At 37.7% G+C, this 18669-nt stretch overlaps 1 protein-coding gene across 1 annotated transcript in view; it reads left to right on the forward strand.

Annotated features, from left to right (window-relative positions):
- The window catches only part of HLCS (holocarboxylase synthetase), a gene marked incomplete at both ends in the record, with an annotated part of 118470 nt that overhangs the window by 93325 nt on the left and 6476 nt on the right, over positions 1–18669 (forward strand). Inside the window, 2 exons of the mRNA XM_080358075.1 lie at positions 15197–15264; positions 16242–16402. Of these exons, the coding sequence (XP_080214201.1) occupies positions 15197–15264; positions 16242–16402 (229 nt within the window). The remainder of the gene's footprint in view (positions 1–15196; positions 15265–16241; positions 16403–18669) is intronic.

Below are 18669 nucleotides of genomic sequence, written 5' to 3' on the forward strand. Positions count from 1 at the left end.
CCGTGTTATTATTACGTCCCTTTGAGTGACATAAAGTTTTTCTTATCACATGCAGATTAATAGACAGTGACAGTTCATCCTATCCAACTTCTTGTTTCTCTTTCTGTGATGAAAATATCTGAGAAAAAAAAAATAAACACATAGTTTTGCTTATAAAAGTGATGTATAAAGTGAGCTCTGCCCATGCCTGTGCCATCCTCACATGATAGCCCCACATGCAGCCCTGACACTGGGGTAAAAGAACACTCGGGATTGCAGAGCTTTTGTGGCAACAGAAACTTAATCCCAGTTTGTCTGGGAAAGAGGCAGCCATGCGAACAGCTGCATTTCATGAGGTCTCATGGCAAGCTGCCTTGCAGATAATGTTTTCACTGAGCTGCAAGACAACCAAAACCATCAAAATACAGTCCAGAGATGTTAGTCAGCCATGCAAATACCTTTGCATTCGTATGGGAAGGCACATCTATAATTATATATGACTTCTTTTAAGTTGTTCAATTTCTAGTGAATGCTGCTTAACTGAATTATCAAAAGTTTTTCACTAGAAAAGGCCTGTGGTATTTTACTGATGTGCACAAGCACTGGCAACAAAAAGGAGGCTAAGAGAGTAACTTCATTTTGACCTCAAAATTTTTTTAAGTTGCTGAAATCCATCAGTTTTTATACGTTTTTGTATACCTATAGGATATTGCAAGCTTGGTTTAGAATAACTCCTCACACAGTGTCTGTTCCGCCTTGGAAGACCTGCTTAAGTTATAGTGAGTCTTGTTTAGTGTGCAGATAAAGAAACTGTTCTTCTGCTGTCATATTTGTCATATTTTATATTTTATGATCATCTTTTCTTTGTGGAAGTATCCTAAAAGTTAATGAACACAACAAAAATCGATTGTATGAACTCTTCAAATTAAAAAAAAAAAAAAAAAAAAAAAAAAAAATCAAATCAGAGTAGTGATAGAGTGTGAGAAATAATCACAGATTTTTTTTTGTAAGCTTCCAAGAAATTCTATGACTGTATGGTTTTTAAAAAGCGTTTGAAATTGAGAACTTGACAATGTGTTTAATAACTTTGGAAGCCGCTTTTCTTTATCTGTTATTGGAATAGCTAATGTAAGTTTTATGGCTTGAAATATGTAACTTGAGGGAAGAATTTGAAAAATCAAATTCTATTTAAAAATATTCTATTTAAATTCTTATTAAATTCTTATTATTCTTAAATTCTATTTAAAACTATTTAAAAAATTTTACAGTAGCTTTTAAAAATGGATAGCCCTATACATAATTTATTTTAAAATAAATATATACTAATGGGGTAGTAAGCAAATTTAACTTGACAATATCCAACCATTCAGTTGCTGCATTAGATTTGAAGATTTTGGTTTATTTAAAAAACAAACCAAAACACATTGTTCCATCTTTTATTGTTGCTAAACCACTGAGAATTTCCAGGTAGTGTCACACTGTAAGTATGTGCCTCATACTCTCATTTGGAGGGTTACGGTCCCTTTGTTGTATTTGGCCTGCATTGCTGCGTGGCTCAGCTTTCAGGATCTGTAGAATAATAAACTCCACTGAAGAATTAGGTCTCGTTCTGCCTATTGACAGCAGTCTATATGATCATGTCTACATTTGATTTTGGAATTAATGTTCCATTTCTTGCTGCATGAGAGTATCTGTTATGTAAAAGTATTCTGCGCAAGTTGAGCACTTAACATATATCTTGCCTGTTAGGAAACTTCAGGCTCTGCTTACATTTTGGTGTATAGCCGTGGAATTAGTGTAACACTTCTGCAACTCGATACTTGAAACACTTTAGGCTCTACACCTGGGAAATGCCCCTAGAATTCTGGAATACCTGGATATTTATGATCTGGACATACTCATGGTAAGAACCCATATATTCACTGATGGTTGTTTCATTCATTGGTCTCAAAATTCAGTTTCTGTTCTGCTAATAGCAGAATATATGACAGAGAATTGTTTCCCTGTGGGGAATAGACTACAAAGATAAAAGATGTGCCATTGCTGTCTGAGCCTTGTATTTTACCTGTACTTGGCCTTGTCAGCCTACAGTATGTGAACTCCAGCCCCATTTGGATTTCTTATGTTGAGTCATTTGAGCCATCTTAGTGATGGCTCGGAGGCTGGAAGTTATAGAAGCACAAGGAAGATGATTCCTGGCCCAGAGCTTATAAATTGTGAATGAGAAAAAGTCCTACAGGTGCAGGATGACTGTGGGATGTTAGACTGAATGTTGGTGAAAAGGGTCTCAGAAGTGAACACGTGGAGTTTATATTTGGTGCAATAGAGAAGTCATCCTATAAAAGAAAGCAAGGTTGACAGGAAGATGAATCTACAGGTTTATTCTGGATGAATAGTAATATAGTATTCTGTTATGTTAGTCTTGCATCCATGGTTGAAAAGTCAAAGTTGTTTATGGAGTACTTGTTGAAAGAGCCACTCTAAAGAAAAAATACCTGAAGGGAAGAGTATTTCCTCACCTTATTCTTTCTCAGTTTTATTCAAGAGTAAGTATATTGTCAAAGGTGAGGAGACAGACAGCTGCAAACACTTGACATTTACAACTGCAACTTTATTAATTACTTGAAGGGTTTCTTGTTAAATTTCTGTTAATGGAGAAGGTGGTATTTTTTAATTCAGTGATCTTTTCCTTTTAGATGCTTAACTCCTTAGTATCACAGCTGAAGTGTTTAAACACCCTTCTTAGAATTAAGACCTATGTGGAGTGTGCATTACCTAAGATCCCCAAAGTCTAAAAGCAGCTTATGACCTGTTGGATCATGTTTTATCCAAACTCCATGATTGTTTACAAGTTGCCTGTTGCATTAAAGCTTCTTGGGCTTGGGAAATAGCTCTGACTTTTCAAAAAATCCAAATGTTTTGCCTAGGAATGGCATGTTCACCATTAGCACTCAGAGAGAGTGAGAAGTAATTCCCTAAAATCACTTTATCTGGACCAATATACCAGTTATGAAATTTCTTTTTACTTTTTCTTGGAATAAAAGAATTTAAGGTTCTACAGCTAGGGCTGGTGTGGCACAAAGACCCATTTAATTGATCAGCTTGTTTCCATTTCTACTGTATTGGAAGTTCTTCTTTTCTTAGTCATGGTTTAGTTTAATCTACTTCCTGCAAAGTGGGGAGCATCTAAAGGGTTGTTGAAGGTTTAAGTTATTGACCTCCCTCCCTAGAGCTTCAGCATCCCAAATCATATGTTCAGTATTGGTTGTGTTTGCAAAGATTCCTTGTGTTCTTCTGATTTCACTTGAGCAATGTTCATACTTGTTTGTGTGGCATGTGGCTTTCGTGGTTCTGCTGATTCACTTACGAGGTCAGGTTGTAGGAAGGTAGGTTTCAAACTCTAAACAATCTTGAAGAATCAAACAATGGCCTGAAATAATTAGGATGCAGCTTTTTGTGGGTGTGACAGAGTAATAAACAGATGTGAATTATTAAATGAAGATAGGGTGGTTGGATATCTGTTTTTAAGAGAGGTTCTGGCAGTTTGAGTCAGGAATTGAATATAGGTTAAAAGAAAGTCTTACTGCTGTAACGAAGGAGGTGAGGACTGAGACTGAAATTCAGACAAAAGTCCTTAAAAATGCACTACATGTAAAATGTAGAGAGTAATCCTGTCAGTTCTGCTCAACACTGGGAGTGCTTAACTGGAGTCATAGGTCCAGTTTTCAGCACCAGGCTTCAAAAGGTGTGGATTTGCTGGGCATAGTACAAAGCAGAAAAAGGGAAATAGTTCAGGACCTAGGAAACATGATTCCTTAGATGGGGAGGGTGGGATGGAAAAGAACCATGTTTCTTTCATCGAAAGAAGACGAGAGTGGTGCAAAGAAACCTTTGCTCAAGTCAATGGTCCCTTTTGGGAACAAAATGAATGAGTGTTTCTCCATTTTCAGCGAGTATGGGACAATGTTTTAAAGCAAAAAATACAGGTGAAGTAATTTTTCCTTTGAAATTGCTAAAGAAAGGTAGTTTGCCTAAGTAAGCTGTCGTTTCACCATCATTATAAGTTTCGTATGAATAGTCTGGAGAAAATTTTTCCAAACATAGAAGAGGAAGAGATAAAGACTTGCATAGCACTTGTGTTTCCTTCCAACCCTCTGCGGCTATGTGTAAAATTACATCTTAGACTTACAGGGTATCTGTCAGCATTGGCCTGTTGTTAGAGCAGGGTTTCAGCTTGCTTCCATGCAACTGTGGCTCATGGTTACGAAGCTGGGTACTGGGAGATAGCCTTCTGCTGGTGGGGTGGATTTTTACTTTGCACAAATGTGCTAACTACTGGGTTTTTGTTCTTCCATACATGCATTTGTTTTATTCTTTTCTATTTCCAAGCATTTTCATGTAGTACCATATAAATGTCAGTGCTGATGCTTCCCATTTAAGATTTTATTCCCAGTCCGTTTTTTCCCTTCTCCACAGCCAAAGGAATTATTTACCACAGACCACCCTAACCTTGGATAAAACCTTACTGTTTCATTTAGAAGAAAATACCACCATGTCTGTCTCACAGTTTCACTTGCTTAGTGTTAAGTACTGCTAAGCGTTGTAGTATCATATAACTAATCCTTCAAGTCTTCCTCTTTCTCTTTGATGCTTGCTTCTATTGCATGTGATCCAAATGGTTCTGCTCATTCACTTACTAGCCCAAAACACCTCTGCTAAGGCTTCACATCTGACACAATTCAAGTGTTGGTGTCTACTGAACACCTGTTTAGTAGAAATGTCTCAGTAAAGCTGAATGAGAAAGTTTCCTTTCTACGCCTGTATTTTGCTTTCAATTTACAGCTAAAGAATGCACAAAAAAATAGGTAAAGGAAGACCCAGAGGTCTAGCAGAAGGTTCAGAAGTGATTTATGAGAGGTTTTGAGTATTATTCTGGGAGTACTGGTTACATACCTGACAAACAAATGCAAGAATGACATGTCATCAAACACATCCATTTCAGGGCTAGTCATGGATAACAGGACTTGTAACCAGACCCTGGCTGTTGAGATACTATAACAGAGTAATTCTGCAGCAGAGATGTGGGAGAAGGAGGAATGGTAGGGGGTGAGCCATCCTACAGTTTTCTTTGATTTTCATACAAGAAGGTTGAAATACTCTATAGTGATATGCAGTTTGAATTTTACTTATATTTGGCAGTATTTGCAAGTAATTCCTGAGTTTATTAAGGTAATAGAAGAATGAAAGGCATGTTTTCTTTGACAATGTTTGGTGTATTCAGACTTTGTCAGCCAGTATGTGCAAACATCAGTGGTCGCCGCTCAGGAAAGTGTCACGATGCCAAGATCAAAGTATAGATTTACCTGAGGACCTATATGGTTTCTTGCGCCCTGGTAGCTGCTGCTTAAGCAGCAAGTGTGATCCGGCTACATGATCCAGGATGGTCACGCAACCCTCCCCACGTGAATGTCAGCTCTCTCCAGATAAGGGTTTACCCATTCATCCACCTCTCATTGTAAGAGGTATTTGTATGTCTTTTATTGTCTCAAACTGGGCATTCCTTTGAACTTTACAGAAGTAGGAAGTCACTGCTTTCCTTGCATTTGAAGAATCTGAAGCAATGAGGCCACATGGGGACCTTAGGGTTTTCTCCTACCCACCCTGACAAAGAGAATCCACTGTTTCGGGATTTGAATATCAGCTACATTTTGTGTTGAGTCTGTGGTTAAAGTCTACATTATGATGACTGTTTCTGGAGTCTACGGAGGATGCTGTGGCCAGCATAAAGTAACTTCCTTATTTTGAAATCCATTCTTAATCACCCATGAAATTAACTATTGGAGTCTGCCTTCAAGTTGGCACAGTCTAATAGTAGGGGGTTTAAAAATATTTAACAACATATTTGGAAACAGAACTTTTCTGTTCTTTATTTATATGTTTTTAGATGTTGGCTCTTGCAGGAGAAAAGTGCTGTATGCTTCAATACTGAATTTAGAAATCTTGTGGTTTCTGTTGGCACTGTGAGGGAGCAGTGAGTATAAGACTCTGGTACTTGATGAGAGCGTTTTTTGTGTTTTAATTATTAGACGCATGAATACAAAGCCAAATGAGTTCGGCTATTGTTTTTATTGCCTTTTTTTATTCACCATAAAAAAACCCCAATAATTTTCCTGGATTACTATCTCTAACATGATCTGCAACTTGAAATCAGATTAAAGCTCAAGTATCATCAGTCCTTTCTTCAGAAAGGACTTCAGACACGGAACAAGAAATTGCAGGGAAGTTCTATTTAGGGATGTTGAAGTGTAATATTCAGGATTTATAACCCAGCTCAATGCTTCATTGCAAGTCAGCTCAACAATGAATTAAAGCGCATATAGGACTTTTATGCCTCGTGAAGGTTCTAGTTACGATATCCCGTGTAGCCTCATTACTTCAAGTTCACCAAATGCAAGAAAAGCAGTGCCTTTTCTGAATCTCTGTTCTCTAAGTGTTTTTTAATCAAGAAGAAGGAATGACATTTTTTTCTGTGGGAGTTTTTTTTACTAAATTCTGGGCTTATTGACATTTTTAGAAGAAGTACAGTGCTTTTGATTGCTTTTGCACAGCAAAAACATATTAGTAACACTTTTGTTTTTCCAAAGATGTTTTATTTCTTAGGGCCTCATAAAAAAGAAGACACACAAGTAAAATAATTGTGCATTACCTGCCAGTTTATGAAGCCATAGTTGGTTTATAATGGTTGTAGCACCTGGGCAAAATTATGGAGATTTGATTTAATGCCAAATAGTATGTCAAAATTGCCGTCTTATGGTTCTTGTAACATGCATTGTACAGAGTACCCCATATCTTAAAAATAGGAATATGAAAAATGTTTAGAACTTACAGGAAGTTCTGTGTGTATTTTTAAATCACTTGAAAATACATGGAAATTTTAAAGTTGAAGCTCAGATGCTTTTGACCAAGGAAAACAGTGGTAACTAAGGAATTTGCATGACATTGTAGTTAGTTGTTTTTCGTGTTAAAAATATTTTTCAGAAAGAATGTTAAGCTACCTGACAGGTCCCTCAAAGGTAAAATCTGATCTACAGACAAAAGAAATGTCTAACAATGTAAAAACGTGCCACTTCTTGTTTTAGTGCAGGAGACCCATTGAGGGTACCTTTAGAAAGAGGAGAGAAAATAAAATGATTTTTCAGTTAGCATTGGGTTAGGAAGACGAGAAATTTACTACATCCTTAGGTTTATAGCAGCAAACACATTACCATTATAAATCACCAGGGCGTAAATTTGGAGCATGATGTATGTTGCAAGTGTAAAATAAAAGAAAGAAAAGCAATTCACAGAGGAATCTTCAAATGCTCCTTAGTAGGAATCACTTCTGTGATTTTAAATATGATTAGTTTTGATTAAACTTTCAATAGCAAAAGGATAAAGGAAAAAATATGAATCTAATGAAAATAAGTGTTATAACTAATTTTGTAGGTCTTCTACAATTGCTTAGCAATGAAGGGATGGGGTTTTGTTGAAATGCTTTAATTTTTCCCAGTTTGCAAAGGAAACCTCTGTGAGGGATCCAGGGAGGGCAGCTTGGTTCTGCTCACATAGAGTTATTTTTTCATACTTGCTTTAATTTCCATGATATGTCCAGTGTCTTTTATTCTAAATTAACCCTAATGGTTTGAGTGGCTACTTGGGAACAGCTTCATCACTTCTCTGGTGGAACGCAGCAATTATTTAACACCCTGCACAATTTAAGGCAGGAAATTAAGTGCTGTCTTAGTAAATTGCAGAAAAAAAAATCATAAGGAAATGTAATTGTCCAGACTAGAAATTGGCCAGAATATGAAGTTAAAAACGCCAGTGCATTCAAAAAGTTCTCGGTTTACTGTTTTATCTGAAAGGTGACTTTAAGTAATATTGTATGAATTCAGAATCACGACATTACTTCTGAGATGCTAATGCTTGTAATGCCTCATGCTATAAGTTAGTGAATCCAACACTGATTTAAAATAGGTTGACCACCTTATTGAAATGCTGTTGTTTCTTCTTGTAGTGTGTGGCGTTACTTTAAGGTTTCCTCCTCAGACAGTGACCAAACTTGTATGCTCTTATCTAAAGAAGTGTGATAAAATTACTGTTAAAAGTTGCATGAGTATAGGCTGCAATGATCTGTATGTTTTAAGTTTTTAATAGCATCCATACTGTGCTTTACTTTGGACAAGTGTAGTTAGATCTGGTTTTGATCAATATGTTTATAACTTTTTGTTCCACTCTAAAGATTCTATTCTTAACATGTTATGATAAATAAGTTTCATTGCATTCCAGTAACTATTCTGCTTCTTAAATCTTGGCACTGGAGTTCATTTTTTAATGAAATCTGTTCTGTTTCCATTTGTCCTATGTTAACTTTTCAGTATGCTTCAGGTAGCTTTTCAAATAGAGAAAGGTAATGAATTGGAAAGATTGCTTATTATAGGGAAAAAATGCTCAAAATGGTAGAGGTTTTTGCTTTTCAAATTAAAAATTGAAACAACTTAAACTCCTAAACTCTCCTCACATCTCCCTTGGAAACTTCTGTCCTTACTGTAACTTTGTGGTCTTGATGATATTCACAGAGAAGCTGATTTACTGAATAAAGAAGTTCTTTAAGTTTTCAGTTTTGGAACATTACCAGTGTGTCTGAACCCAGGTTTCAAATTTTACTGGCATTTTGTTGGCAAACCAATTTTTTGGAGTCCTTTCTTATTTGGGTATGTTTCCTGACACCTTTGGCTGTATGGTACTGTGGTTTAAAATCCTTTTTTTTTCTTTTTTCTTTTTTCTTTTTTTTTTTAAAGAGGAAAAGCCTATAAACATATACAAAGGACTAATTATAAAATATCTGGTATAAAAATAGAGAGACAAGAAAATTGCTAGCTGAAAAATGCAGTGAGCAGAAAAAATGAGCATTTAATGGTAGAGTTTTACCCTGCTGTTCAGCAGGCCTGATTCTCGAAGCAATTCCACAGGCAAAGCGTGCACTATTCTGAGACCGTAATACGGTGATTTAAATCAAGCATAAGTACATGGGTGGTAAGAAAGAGGTGGTTTAGTCTTCCCTTCTATCCACTGGCCTCTTTTACTGGTGCTTCCCTTTTGCCAATAGCAGTGTTCATTTATAGGAAGCCAGATCAGAGCATTGATCCAGCTGAAAAATAACTCACATGACTTTGCCCTACTTACCGTTTTCCTATATGTAGCAGTTTTGTTGAAACTATATTGTTGTTAGTGCATTGCTCTCTAGGACTAATCAGCTAGCCAAAGTATATATAAGCTGGTAACCTTTGTAATTCATGGTATCAATAGATTATTCCTTGCTGAAAATGTCACAACTAGGACAGGACAATCTTCTTCTTGTAGTATTTATCCTTGTAAGGGGTAAGGAACTAGCAGTCCAAGATTCAGGTATTTTTTAGTTTTCCACAAGTCTAGGACATTGTAATACCTTTTGCTTTTTCTCACTGGTGTAGGACTTCAATGTATCTAAAGAGTTCAAAGAGAATTTCCTTTCTATACTAACATTGCTATAAGGAAACCCACTATAAAGTGAAAGAAGCTATGAATTTTTGCAATAGAACAGAAGAGTGCATTCATGTAATAGTGTATCCTGGCACATATTTTGCCTGCTGGATATAGGCAAAGTTATAACAGTGCAGAGCAGTAAGATTCCTATCATTTAAATAAGCCTTGGTAGGATTAACAGTTTAGGTGTTCTACCTGTCTCAGCAGTAGATGTTAATCTTTTGGGAATCTGCATATTGTACCTGATTGTGTATAAAATACTGCATGGAAAGTGGAACATGGATAAAATTAAGTAGAAGTATTTAGGTTAGTAAGAGAGTGTGAAAATTACTTTACTCTAGGATTCTACTTGATCTAGGGGATTCCAATGAACAACCTGAGGGCTAAATTGGTAATTAGTAGCTAATGGTTAGTAATTAATAGCTAATGGTTAGTTGCTGACTTATTTCAACCAAACTTAAAGGACAGCTAGAAACACCAGAGATACTAAGTTTCTCTACATTTCTTGGAGTCAAAGCATCATTCAGATTAGAAGGGATCCCTGAAGATCTGTAATCCAAACTCTTTTAAGCAGGGTCAACAGTGAATTCAGACCAGCTTGCTCAGGTTTTTTTCCAGTCAGATCTTGAAAACCTCCAAGGACAGAAATACTCTGCAACCTTCCTGGGCATCCTATTTTTCCAATGCTTAGTTATCCTCATAGTTTGATGTTATTCACAAACTTGGTTAATGTGCATGCCATTTCCTCCTACAGGTCATTGGTAAAGATATAAAGATATTAAAGAGGATAGGTCTCAGGATAAACCCCTGAGCACCTGCAGTTGTATGCAGCGTACAGGTAGAGTACAAACCATTATTTTTCAGTCCCAGAATCTGGACACTTCGCTCATTTGGTAGTGCATCCATCTAGACCACAATGGCCTAATAAGGATAAAGGGTGCTGTGAAAGACCATCTTGAAGGTGGCCGCAACATCTCCCTTCCTCATTCATCAGGTACTTCCCCTGACCTCCATGACTATGATTATAGAAACCAGCCTTGATGTGCCATCAGCCAGTTCTCTCAGCACTCTCTGTTGCATCCCATCTGCACTCATCGACTTTTATGAGTCAAGATTTCTCAAGAGATTTATTAGATCAATTATTTTCTACTGTTGATATTCCCTCTTCTTCTTGAATGCTGTCTGTATATGTAAAAGCCTGGGAAAGCTTGTTGGTGAAGACTAGGGCAAAGAATACATTGAGTAACTCAGTCTTATGTGTGTCTGCTGTGCTTTGGCCTCAGTCAGCTGCAAACCTGTATTTTCCTTGTTTATTCTTACCATGTAGCAGTGGAAGTTCCTGTGGCCGTGTTTCTCGCCAGCCTCTACGACAGCTGAGCTTTGGCATTCCTAACATCATCCTTGCTTGTCTGGGCAGTGTTTCTGTATTTCTCCTTTGTAGCATTTCTCCTTGCTTCCATCTCTTTTGTACGTTTGTTGGGGTTTTGGGTGGGGGAGGGGTGTTTGTTTTGTTGTTTACAGTCATGAATTCCCTTTTAGCCAAACCAGACTCCTTGTTCATTGACTTATTTTCCTCAGTATTGTGATGGACCATTACTTTGTCTGTGGGAGGTTGTCTTTAAAGACCAGATCTGTTGAGCTCTCTTGCCCTTCGAGTTCCCTGTCATAAGATCCCATTTATCAGGTCCCTGAATAAACTGAATTCTGCTCTTGTGGAATGCAGGGTTTGTACCTCTTACTTGCCTTCCTCATTCCCCTCAGGATTCTGAACAACATTGGTTCATGGTTGCTACAGCCGAAGCTGTGACAGATTTCTGCCTCCCCAGTCAGCTCTCCCTTGTTTGTAGCAGATCAAGGAGTCAATCACTCTAGTTGATCACTGAATATTTTTGTTAAGAGCTTATCCGTAGTGCCCCCTACAAGTCAGCTGGATTGCTTGCACCTCACTTTGCCTTTTAGCAGCTATTGGAAGATGGGAGTCTCCCATAGGAATCAGGATCTGTGATCTGCAGATTTCCTGAAGTTGCTCAAAAAGGCTCTTTCCACTTCTTCCTTCTGATTAGGTGCTCTGTAACAAACTCCCACCATGATCTGATGGGGAGAGATCCCACTTCTCTGATTATGGCCCACCAGCTCTCAGTCTACTGCCTGTTTTACAGAAGACCTCCATGTCTTTGAGCTCCTTCAAGTATTCATGTTCTCGTGAAAACAGGCTACCAGATAGGAGAGAGAGACTTAGAGCAGTGCTCCCACCAAGGAGTCCATAGCATGGACTCAAGAGTTGCCTGTTCTGCTTGGTCAGTGTGCCCTCGGGCAGGCCGGTCAGTGCACAGAGCATGGAATCAGACCCAGCGTCATGCAGCTGAGGGCTGTGAAAAGGAAATGGATGGCAATAGAGGAAAGTTTGGGAAAAATATTAGTAGGCACACTGCTCATTTTCAAATTGGACATGACAGACAGAAACAGTGGATATAAAGTAGTAAAGCAAGTGCTCAGGGCACATTTCTGTCCAAACTAATACAAGAAACGGGTCAAAAGGCATGTTCCTTTCCATTTGACTAAAAATGGAAAGGTTTTTTTAATGTTGCTTTTATAGTACTCTATAAACAAGGTATCTGAGAGTGAGATTTTCAGACAAGGAACTTGAAATGAAGGGATAAAGCTGTTCATAACTTACCCACTTGTGCCCAGGTATTTTAACATCTGGAATGTAATGCTGCCTGTTGTAATACCTCTGCAATACCATAACACAGCAGGATGCATTAATGAGAGTTTCAACCTTAAACCCACAACATCAATGAAATTTATAGTTGTCAGGCTGTTAACATTATTCAAACACAGTTTTTGTGGTTTCAATTCTCATTTTACATTCATGTAGGAAGAAAAGTCATTGTATTGACTAGGCATGAAGACAGAGTCCTCCTTAGACCTGAAATTTCTATAAAGTAATTAAGTATTGTTTATTACTCTTGATAGCATTCATAGTATGCACTGCAGGGCAGGAGTGTTGAGGGGTGGTATTTGTATAAATAAATTGTGCTACAATATCTCTTTCAATATTTCAGCTGGTTTAATATCCCTGAATACCAGAAGTGCCTTGCTCACGTTTTAGAAAATGCCACCAAAACATTCAAAGCAGAAAAAAAAAAAGTACATAAAATTCTAGTATCATCTTCTGTGGTCATATAGATATCGTCTCATGCTCTTCCTGATGGGTAAATTTGTCTTCAGATGTTTCATTTTTTCCCTGCTCTTGTATCTCAGTGTGGTCTTTTCACTTGATATGTAGAGCAAGTTAGTTAAAGAGCACAAAAAAGCACAGAGAATTTCTTGAAGACAAACATTTTTTGGGGAGAATGTGGTGAACACTGTGATTAAGTCGCTCTGCAGAAAAATGGAATTGTTAAATCTGCAACTGATTAAGTTGAAAGAAAAGAAAGGAAGTCAATATGTAAAAAAGTGCACGTACGGTTACTCTTTCTGGTAAGGAAAATCCAAGTTGTTTCTCCCAGAAAAAAAACCTAACGAGCACACACACACAATTTACAAAGCTCTGAAGTCTGGGGGTGTGGTTGTGTGGGGGTTTTTATTATCATAGGCTACATGGTAATTCCAGCACAATCTCAGGAAGTAGTAAAACTAAATCTATCTGTCTCTTGCTGTATCAGTCTGGGTATTAACAACTTCCCCATCTTGTGTCCGTTAAAGAATTTCTTCATGGCCCTTAAAAGTACAAACTCGGTCTCTGCATTTAATATGTTATTGCCTGCTGCCAAGCCTCTAATAGCTACATTCATATGTTCTGTTAATCATACCTCTTTGTTCTAGAAGCCTGTGTTTTGGGTTCATAATTAACTTTTTGTCCTGCTCTGATTATTTTCCTCCCATCATGGCAGCTTATGACTTTTTTTTTTCCTATTTAAAAACAAATATGTGAATGGAGAAGTAACAGAAATCAGTGTGTTTTGACAAAGCCCATAATCTCTTCCTAACCTTGCTTCCAAATCAAAATTAGATTTTCATGTTGCAAAACCATGAACTTGGTGGTGTAATTGAAATCATGCTGTTCCCAGAATACAGGGCTGAAGCCTCATGGACTTAAAGAGCTACAGAGGGTTTTTCCCAGGTCTTGACATAAGAAGAGGTGTATTTTTAATGTTGAAGTTTGGTTAGGTGAGCGTCGTCCCCATGTGTAATCCATAGAGTCCAAAGGAAAGAATTACTGAGCCTTATTTCACAGTAACTGGAAGGGCACAGGCAAAGACATCTTCTGGCTACTGCTCTGTGACAATGTCTCACCGATTCAGGAATAATGTGAGAAAACGGTGTGGAGCTTGTTACAACTTCTGTCAGTTCAAGTATTTCTTATTAGCAAAGATGTTTGTGGTCCAGGCTTTGCTTGGGTCCTCTAATAGCCTCCCGTTTTGATCACCATGAAAGCAAGTCAGCTATTTGAAAGATATTCTGAAACCTGGGGTGTCCTACTTGCATTTTGGTACCAATAGAGCCCCAAGAGCTACTGAAGCCCCACGTTTCAACCTACAAAGCAGATAGGTAGTTCCTCATCTTGTCACTGGCCTAAAGCTCCGAGTGTCTCTGGGTGGCAGGGCAGTAACACTTGGGCTTGCAGCTGGTCCCTGCTACCCATGGATACTTGTTTGATTGCAGAATTTGAAACACCTTTCATACATATCTGAAATTCAGAGGAAAAAAATCTGAACGGTGCTCTTTCTGATTTGGACTGTGCTTATCTCCAAGACAAGATCGCTTTTATAGGAATGAACAACGTGATATTTGTGCCCGTATTAGAAGTAGGTTTTTAGGCTATACATCATTTTCTGGGTTTACCTTGCTGGCAACATCTTGAATATCTGTTTTATCTGCTAAATAACTTCCTGAAAATGTGACATGGAGAGCGATCATAGTACAGTTCAGATCTGTTTTAAAGTGGCTTGAATTAAGTTCTCACAGTAGGGTTTTTTTCTTCTTTTTTTAAGTCTAGCATTGACTCATTTGCTGGTGTTAAAGTGCACTTTCTACTTATCCCCGGAGGAAAGTTACTATTCTTTTAAGTGAAACTATTTTAAAAGCAGAACACAAGCCTAAAATAAGCCAGTGTTCTCTAGAGTTCTCAGAAGGTGTAGATTTATTTACTGTAGTTAAATCATAATTAGTTCTCAGGGGATAGTGTATCTTTTAAACTGCTTTATTGCCACCATATTGGTTTTCTAAATAATCAGAAACTGCTGCTCTTATATTCTGTAGTATGAACAAAAATTTGCTGTAAGTAGAAACAAATGTCTAGAATTGCTAGTTGTCACTTACTGAAGATAGTGACACACAAAAAATAAGCACTTCAAGAAAATGTGAAGAAATACAAAACGTATGTTATCAGAAAGCACCTTAAATTAACTGTGGCCATAACTTTTTCCAGTGTAATGGATATAGTAATGTTTTACATGATCATTTTTCAGTTAATCTTTTTTTAATATTCTAATGCTTTTTGGTCAAGAATAAATGTTAACTGAAAACTGATAAATGGTAGCGCAATGTTAGCATAAAATATTACCTGATATTTAAGCCTAGATTTTCATGAATGTAGCTTAGTGTTCCAGCTGATAAGCAACGGGATTATTTTTTTCCTAATTGACAGGTTAGTGTTCGAGTTGCCTGAGGAGATGGGTTTAATAGCAGTTGCTGTTCGACAAACACAAGGAAAAGGTAAGTTTTCTTCTAGTACTAATGAAAGTGTATTAACTATATGAGATGGGACATTTTAATGTCACCTAGCTGCCTTAAAGATACATTATGAGTATTTTTATAATATAATCTACAGAATAATCTTCTCCTTCTTCTTGAACTGCAGATTCAAACTCAAAACCTAAGTGAACAGAGACCAACGTAAACATTTTCAGGATGTTTGGTGGCTTTTGCAGAAATGATTTAGTGGTCTTCTAGTTTCTGCCAAAAAGTCTCCCCAGTCATGGAAACTGCCATCACTACATTAGTGTAATACAAGTCAGGCTTCCAAATCAGAACTCCTTTTTGATTTAACTTAACAAAACTGGGTCTTGACTTGCTCTGAGAAGGAGGTTCCTTGAGTCTACAGGACCTGTTTGAACTGTCATATGGACTTTGACAATCTTTTGCAGATATACAAGCAAGTTCTGTCTCTTTCCCAGGAAGGTGCTAGCACTGATATAAAAGCCATGTTCATTTTATTAGAAAACAGTGCCCAGCCTATAAGCTCTTCTGAGAACAGGTCTACATGAAGCTGGTTACCTGGCTTTTGGTACAGATCTAGCTTGTGATTCACAATGTGGGTGGATTTCTAGATGCACACAGAGCATCTTCACTAAGACTTCTTGACTCAAACAAACAAGATTTTTTTTTTCTAAATGTGTATATCACAAGATACCAGGAAAATCCTGGAAGCAAGACATTTAGGACATTTTAGGAAATTGAGTAGCAGCATGCACATTAAACAACCTGCTGGGTTTCTTTTAAAGGACAAGCTTTACACTTTAACCATTCTTTCGAAATTAGTTTGGAATCTTCACTACAGGAGTCACGGTAAATTCTTAGATGGATACTATTTAATCTTTCTCTTTTGTAGCTGTCTGCATTAACAAAGGGATCTTTTTAATCATTTTTTTTTTTCTTCAGTTGGAGTTAACTTTTATTCTCTCCCTCCCCAGGTCGTGGTGGAAATGTTTGGCTCAGTCCCATGGGCTGTGCATTATCCACACTACATATCGCCATCCCTCTACATTCCAACTTGGGCCAGAGAATTCCTTTTATTCAACACCTGGTGTCCTTGGCAGTGGTAGAGTCGGTTAGATCACTACCAGGATATGAGGTATCTCATTCTAATTTGTCTCAAAATTTCTGTTTTTTCATTAAATTCAGATTTTAACTATGTCTTCTATGCATTGAATGACTGAATGCATAATACAGTTCTTCAACACTAATATAATGGTAAATGTATCCTTTGTATATGCTTGATTATTTATATGTTTTAAGAAATCTAGTACACATATGGTGAATACTGTCTTTTAGTAAGCTGATTAAGTATACTGCACTCATTTCACTCATAATCTTATGAAACTTAAGACTCAGTCTTCAGCAGTAAAGAAAATGTCAGTTTTGTTTGTCTAACAATTGAGTTAATTTGTTTTGATTTTGAAGGAGCTGGGGAAGAGGGAGGAGAGAAAAATAAATAAAAGTGACAAATCCTCTTCTGCTTTTTTTGTTGGTGCTGTTTCAGTGGTCACTTTATCCCTTTTCCAACTCTTGTTTAAGGTTGAAAACTGATTTCTAAAGCAAGAACTTAGGAGTATTGCTCTCAAGAGAGAATCAAGTGTCCTGTCATCAGTATTAAAATGAAGAACCAGTCTTCTTCATCACCTCATATATCTCCTTTTTAATGTTACCGTTTCCTAATATTTGCTAACTATAAAACTTTGGTATTTTACAGAAGTAGTTAACTAAAGCATATGTTTCCTATATTACAGAAAATCAATGACTTATACACATTTACACATGAACTTTATTATAGTGGCACCCAGTAGCTTTGCTGTAGTTCAGGGTCTGTCAGCCTTTCTATTAAAACCTTCTAACTTCAGTGCTTCATAACCTGACTATAAAAACAAAATGCTTCAGGCTAAAATTTGCAATATAAAATATTTGGCTAGAGTGAATAATTTAACCATTTAAAACAGAAGGGACAAGAGTTATTTTTTATAAAATATGAGTCTGACTGGGAAAGGAGTTAATTTATGAATGGAGGTGGTTTTGCTTCCGTATGCCTACCCTGGTATACTGTGACGCTTTTTTTTATTTTATTCCATTCATGAGGAAAAAGGTGACTGAAGTACTAAATATAAGAATAGTGTGTGCATAGCACATGTACAATAACATAGCTTGCTATGACCAACACAAAGCTACTTGATCTCTTTGATAGTTCATCCACCCTAGACAGTGAGTGAAACCGGTGTTAAGGGTCGGGACTCAAATACATTAAAGCAAGGAAATTTTAAAAATTATCAGAAACTTCATGCTTAAATTTCCCCTTTAGACTTAGGTAACGCAGGACTTCTCTTTACATCAGATGAACATGCGTGCCGTGCAAACTGCAGTAGTTGCAAACAGTGGCTTCGTCTATAGATGAGGTTTCATTCTTACCTCTGAACTTCCGTACCTCTGTGGTCATATGTCAGAATCTTAATTCAACACACTTCAATGTCTAATTTTTCCATACAACAGTATGAAGTACCTGTGTCTGAGTTTATCAGCTGATCATCAGTCTTAGGATTGTCATGAATGTTGACAATACTGAGCAGCCAGCAACTGAGGCCTTGTTCTGGATCCTTCTGGAGGAAATCTGACCATTCGATTGGAACTTTCATTGTCAGAAGTTTGTGCTGCAAACGCAAAGGGTGTTATATCAGGAGCATGTTTTCCTTCCCTGTTCTGAGAACAGCAGACATCTCTCTCTAGTAAGTGAAGATAAGAATGTGCTCCATTCCTACCATATTTTGTGACTTGACCGTCGTTTCTTTGACACGCATCGAATCATAAAACCATAGAATGTCCTGAGTTGGAAGGGACCCACAAGGATCATCGAGTCCAACTCCTGTCCCTGCATATGACAACCCCACAGTTCACACCGTGTGTCTGAGGGCGTTATCCAGTCTCTTCTTGAACACTGTCAGGCTTGGGGCCGTGACACCTCCCTGGGGAGCCTGTTCCAGTGCTCCACCACCCTCTGGGGGAAGAACCTTTTCCTCATGTCCAACCTAAACCTCCCCTGGCACATCTTCCTGACATTCCCTCGGGTTCTGTCACTGGTTGCCTGCCCCTCCTCCTCACTTTGTGAGGAAGCCGTAGCCGCCATGAGATCTCCCCTCAGTCTTTCCTTCTTCAGACTGAACAAACCCTGTGACTTTAGCCGCTCCTCATACAGCTTGAATACATGGATAGTTGCATGGTACCTTGTCACTCCATTTTGTGGCACACAGCTCAAGTCTCTGCCATGTAGTTTATGTCCTGAGAATACCCAGTTGATTTGGTTGTTCTTCATGCTTGCTGTCCTTTCAGTTGCAGTGTTAGTGTCTGGTGTCTTAC

Source organism: Nesoenas mayeri (assembly GCF_963082525.1).
Source record: "Nesoenas mayeri genome assembly, chromosome: 1".
Taxonomy (NCBI): Eukaryota; Metazoa; Chordata; class Aves; order Columbiformes; family Columbidae; genus Nesoenas; species Nesoenas mayeri.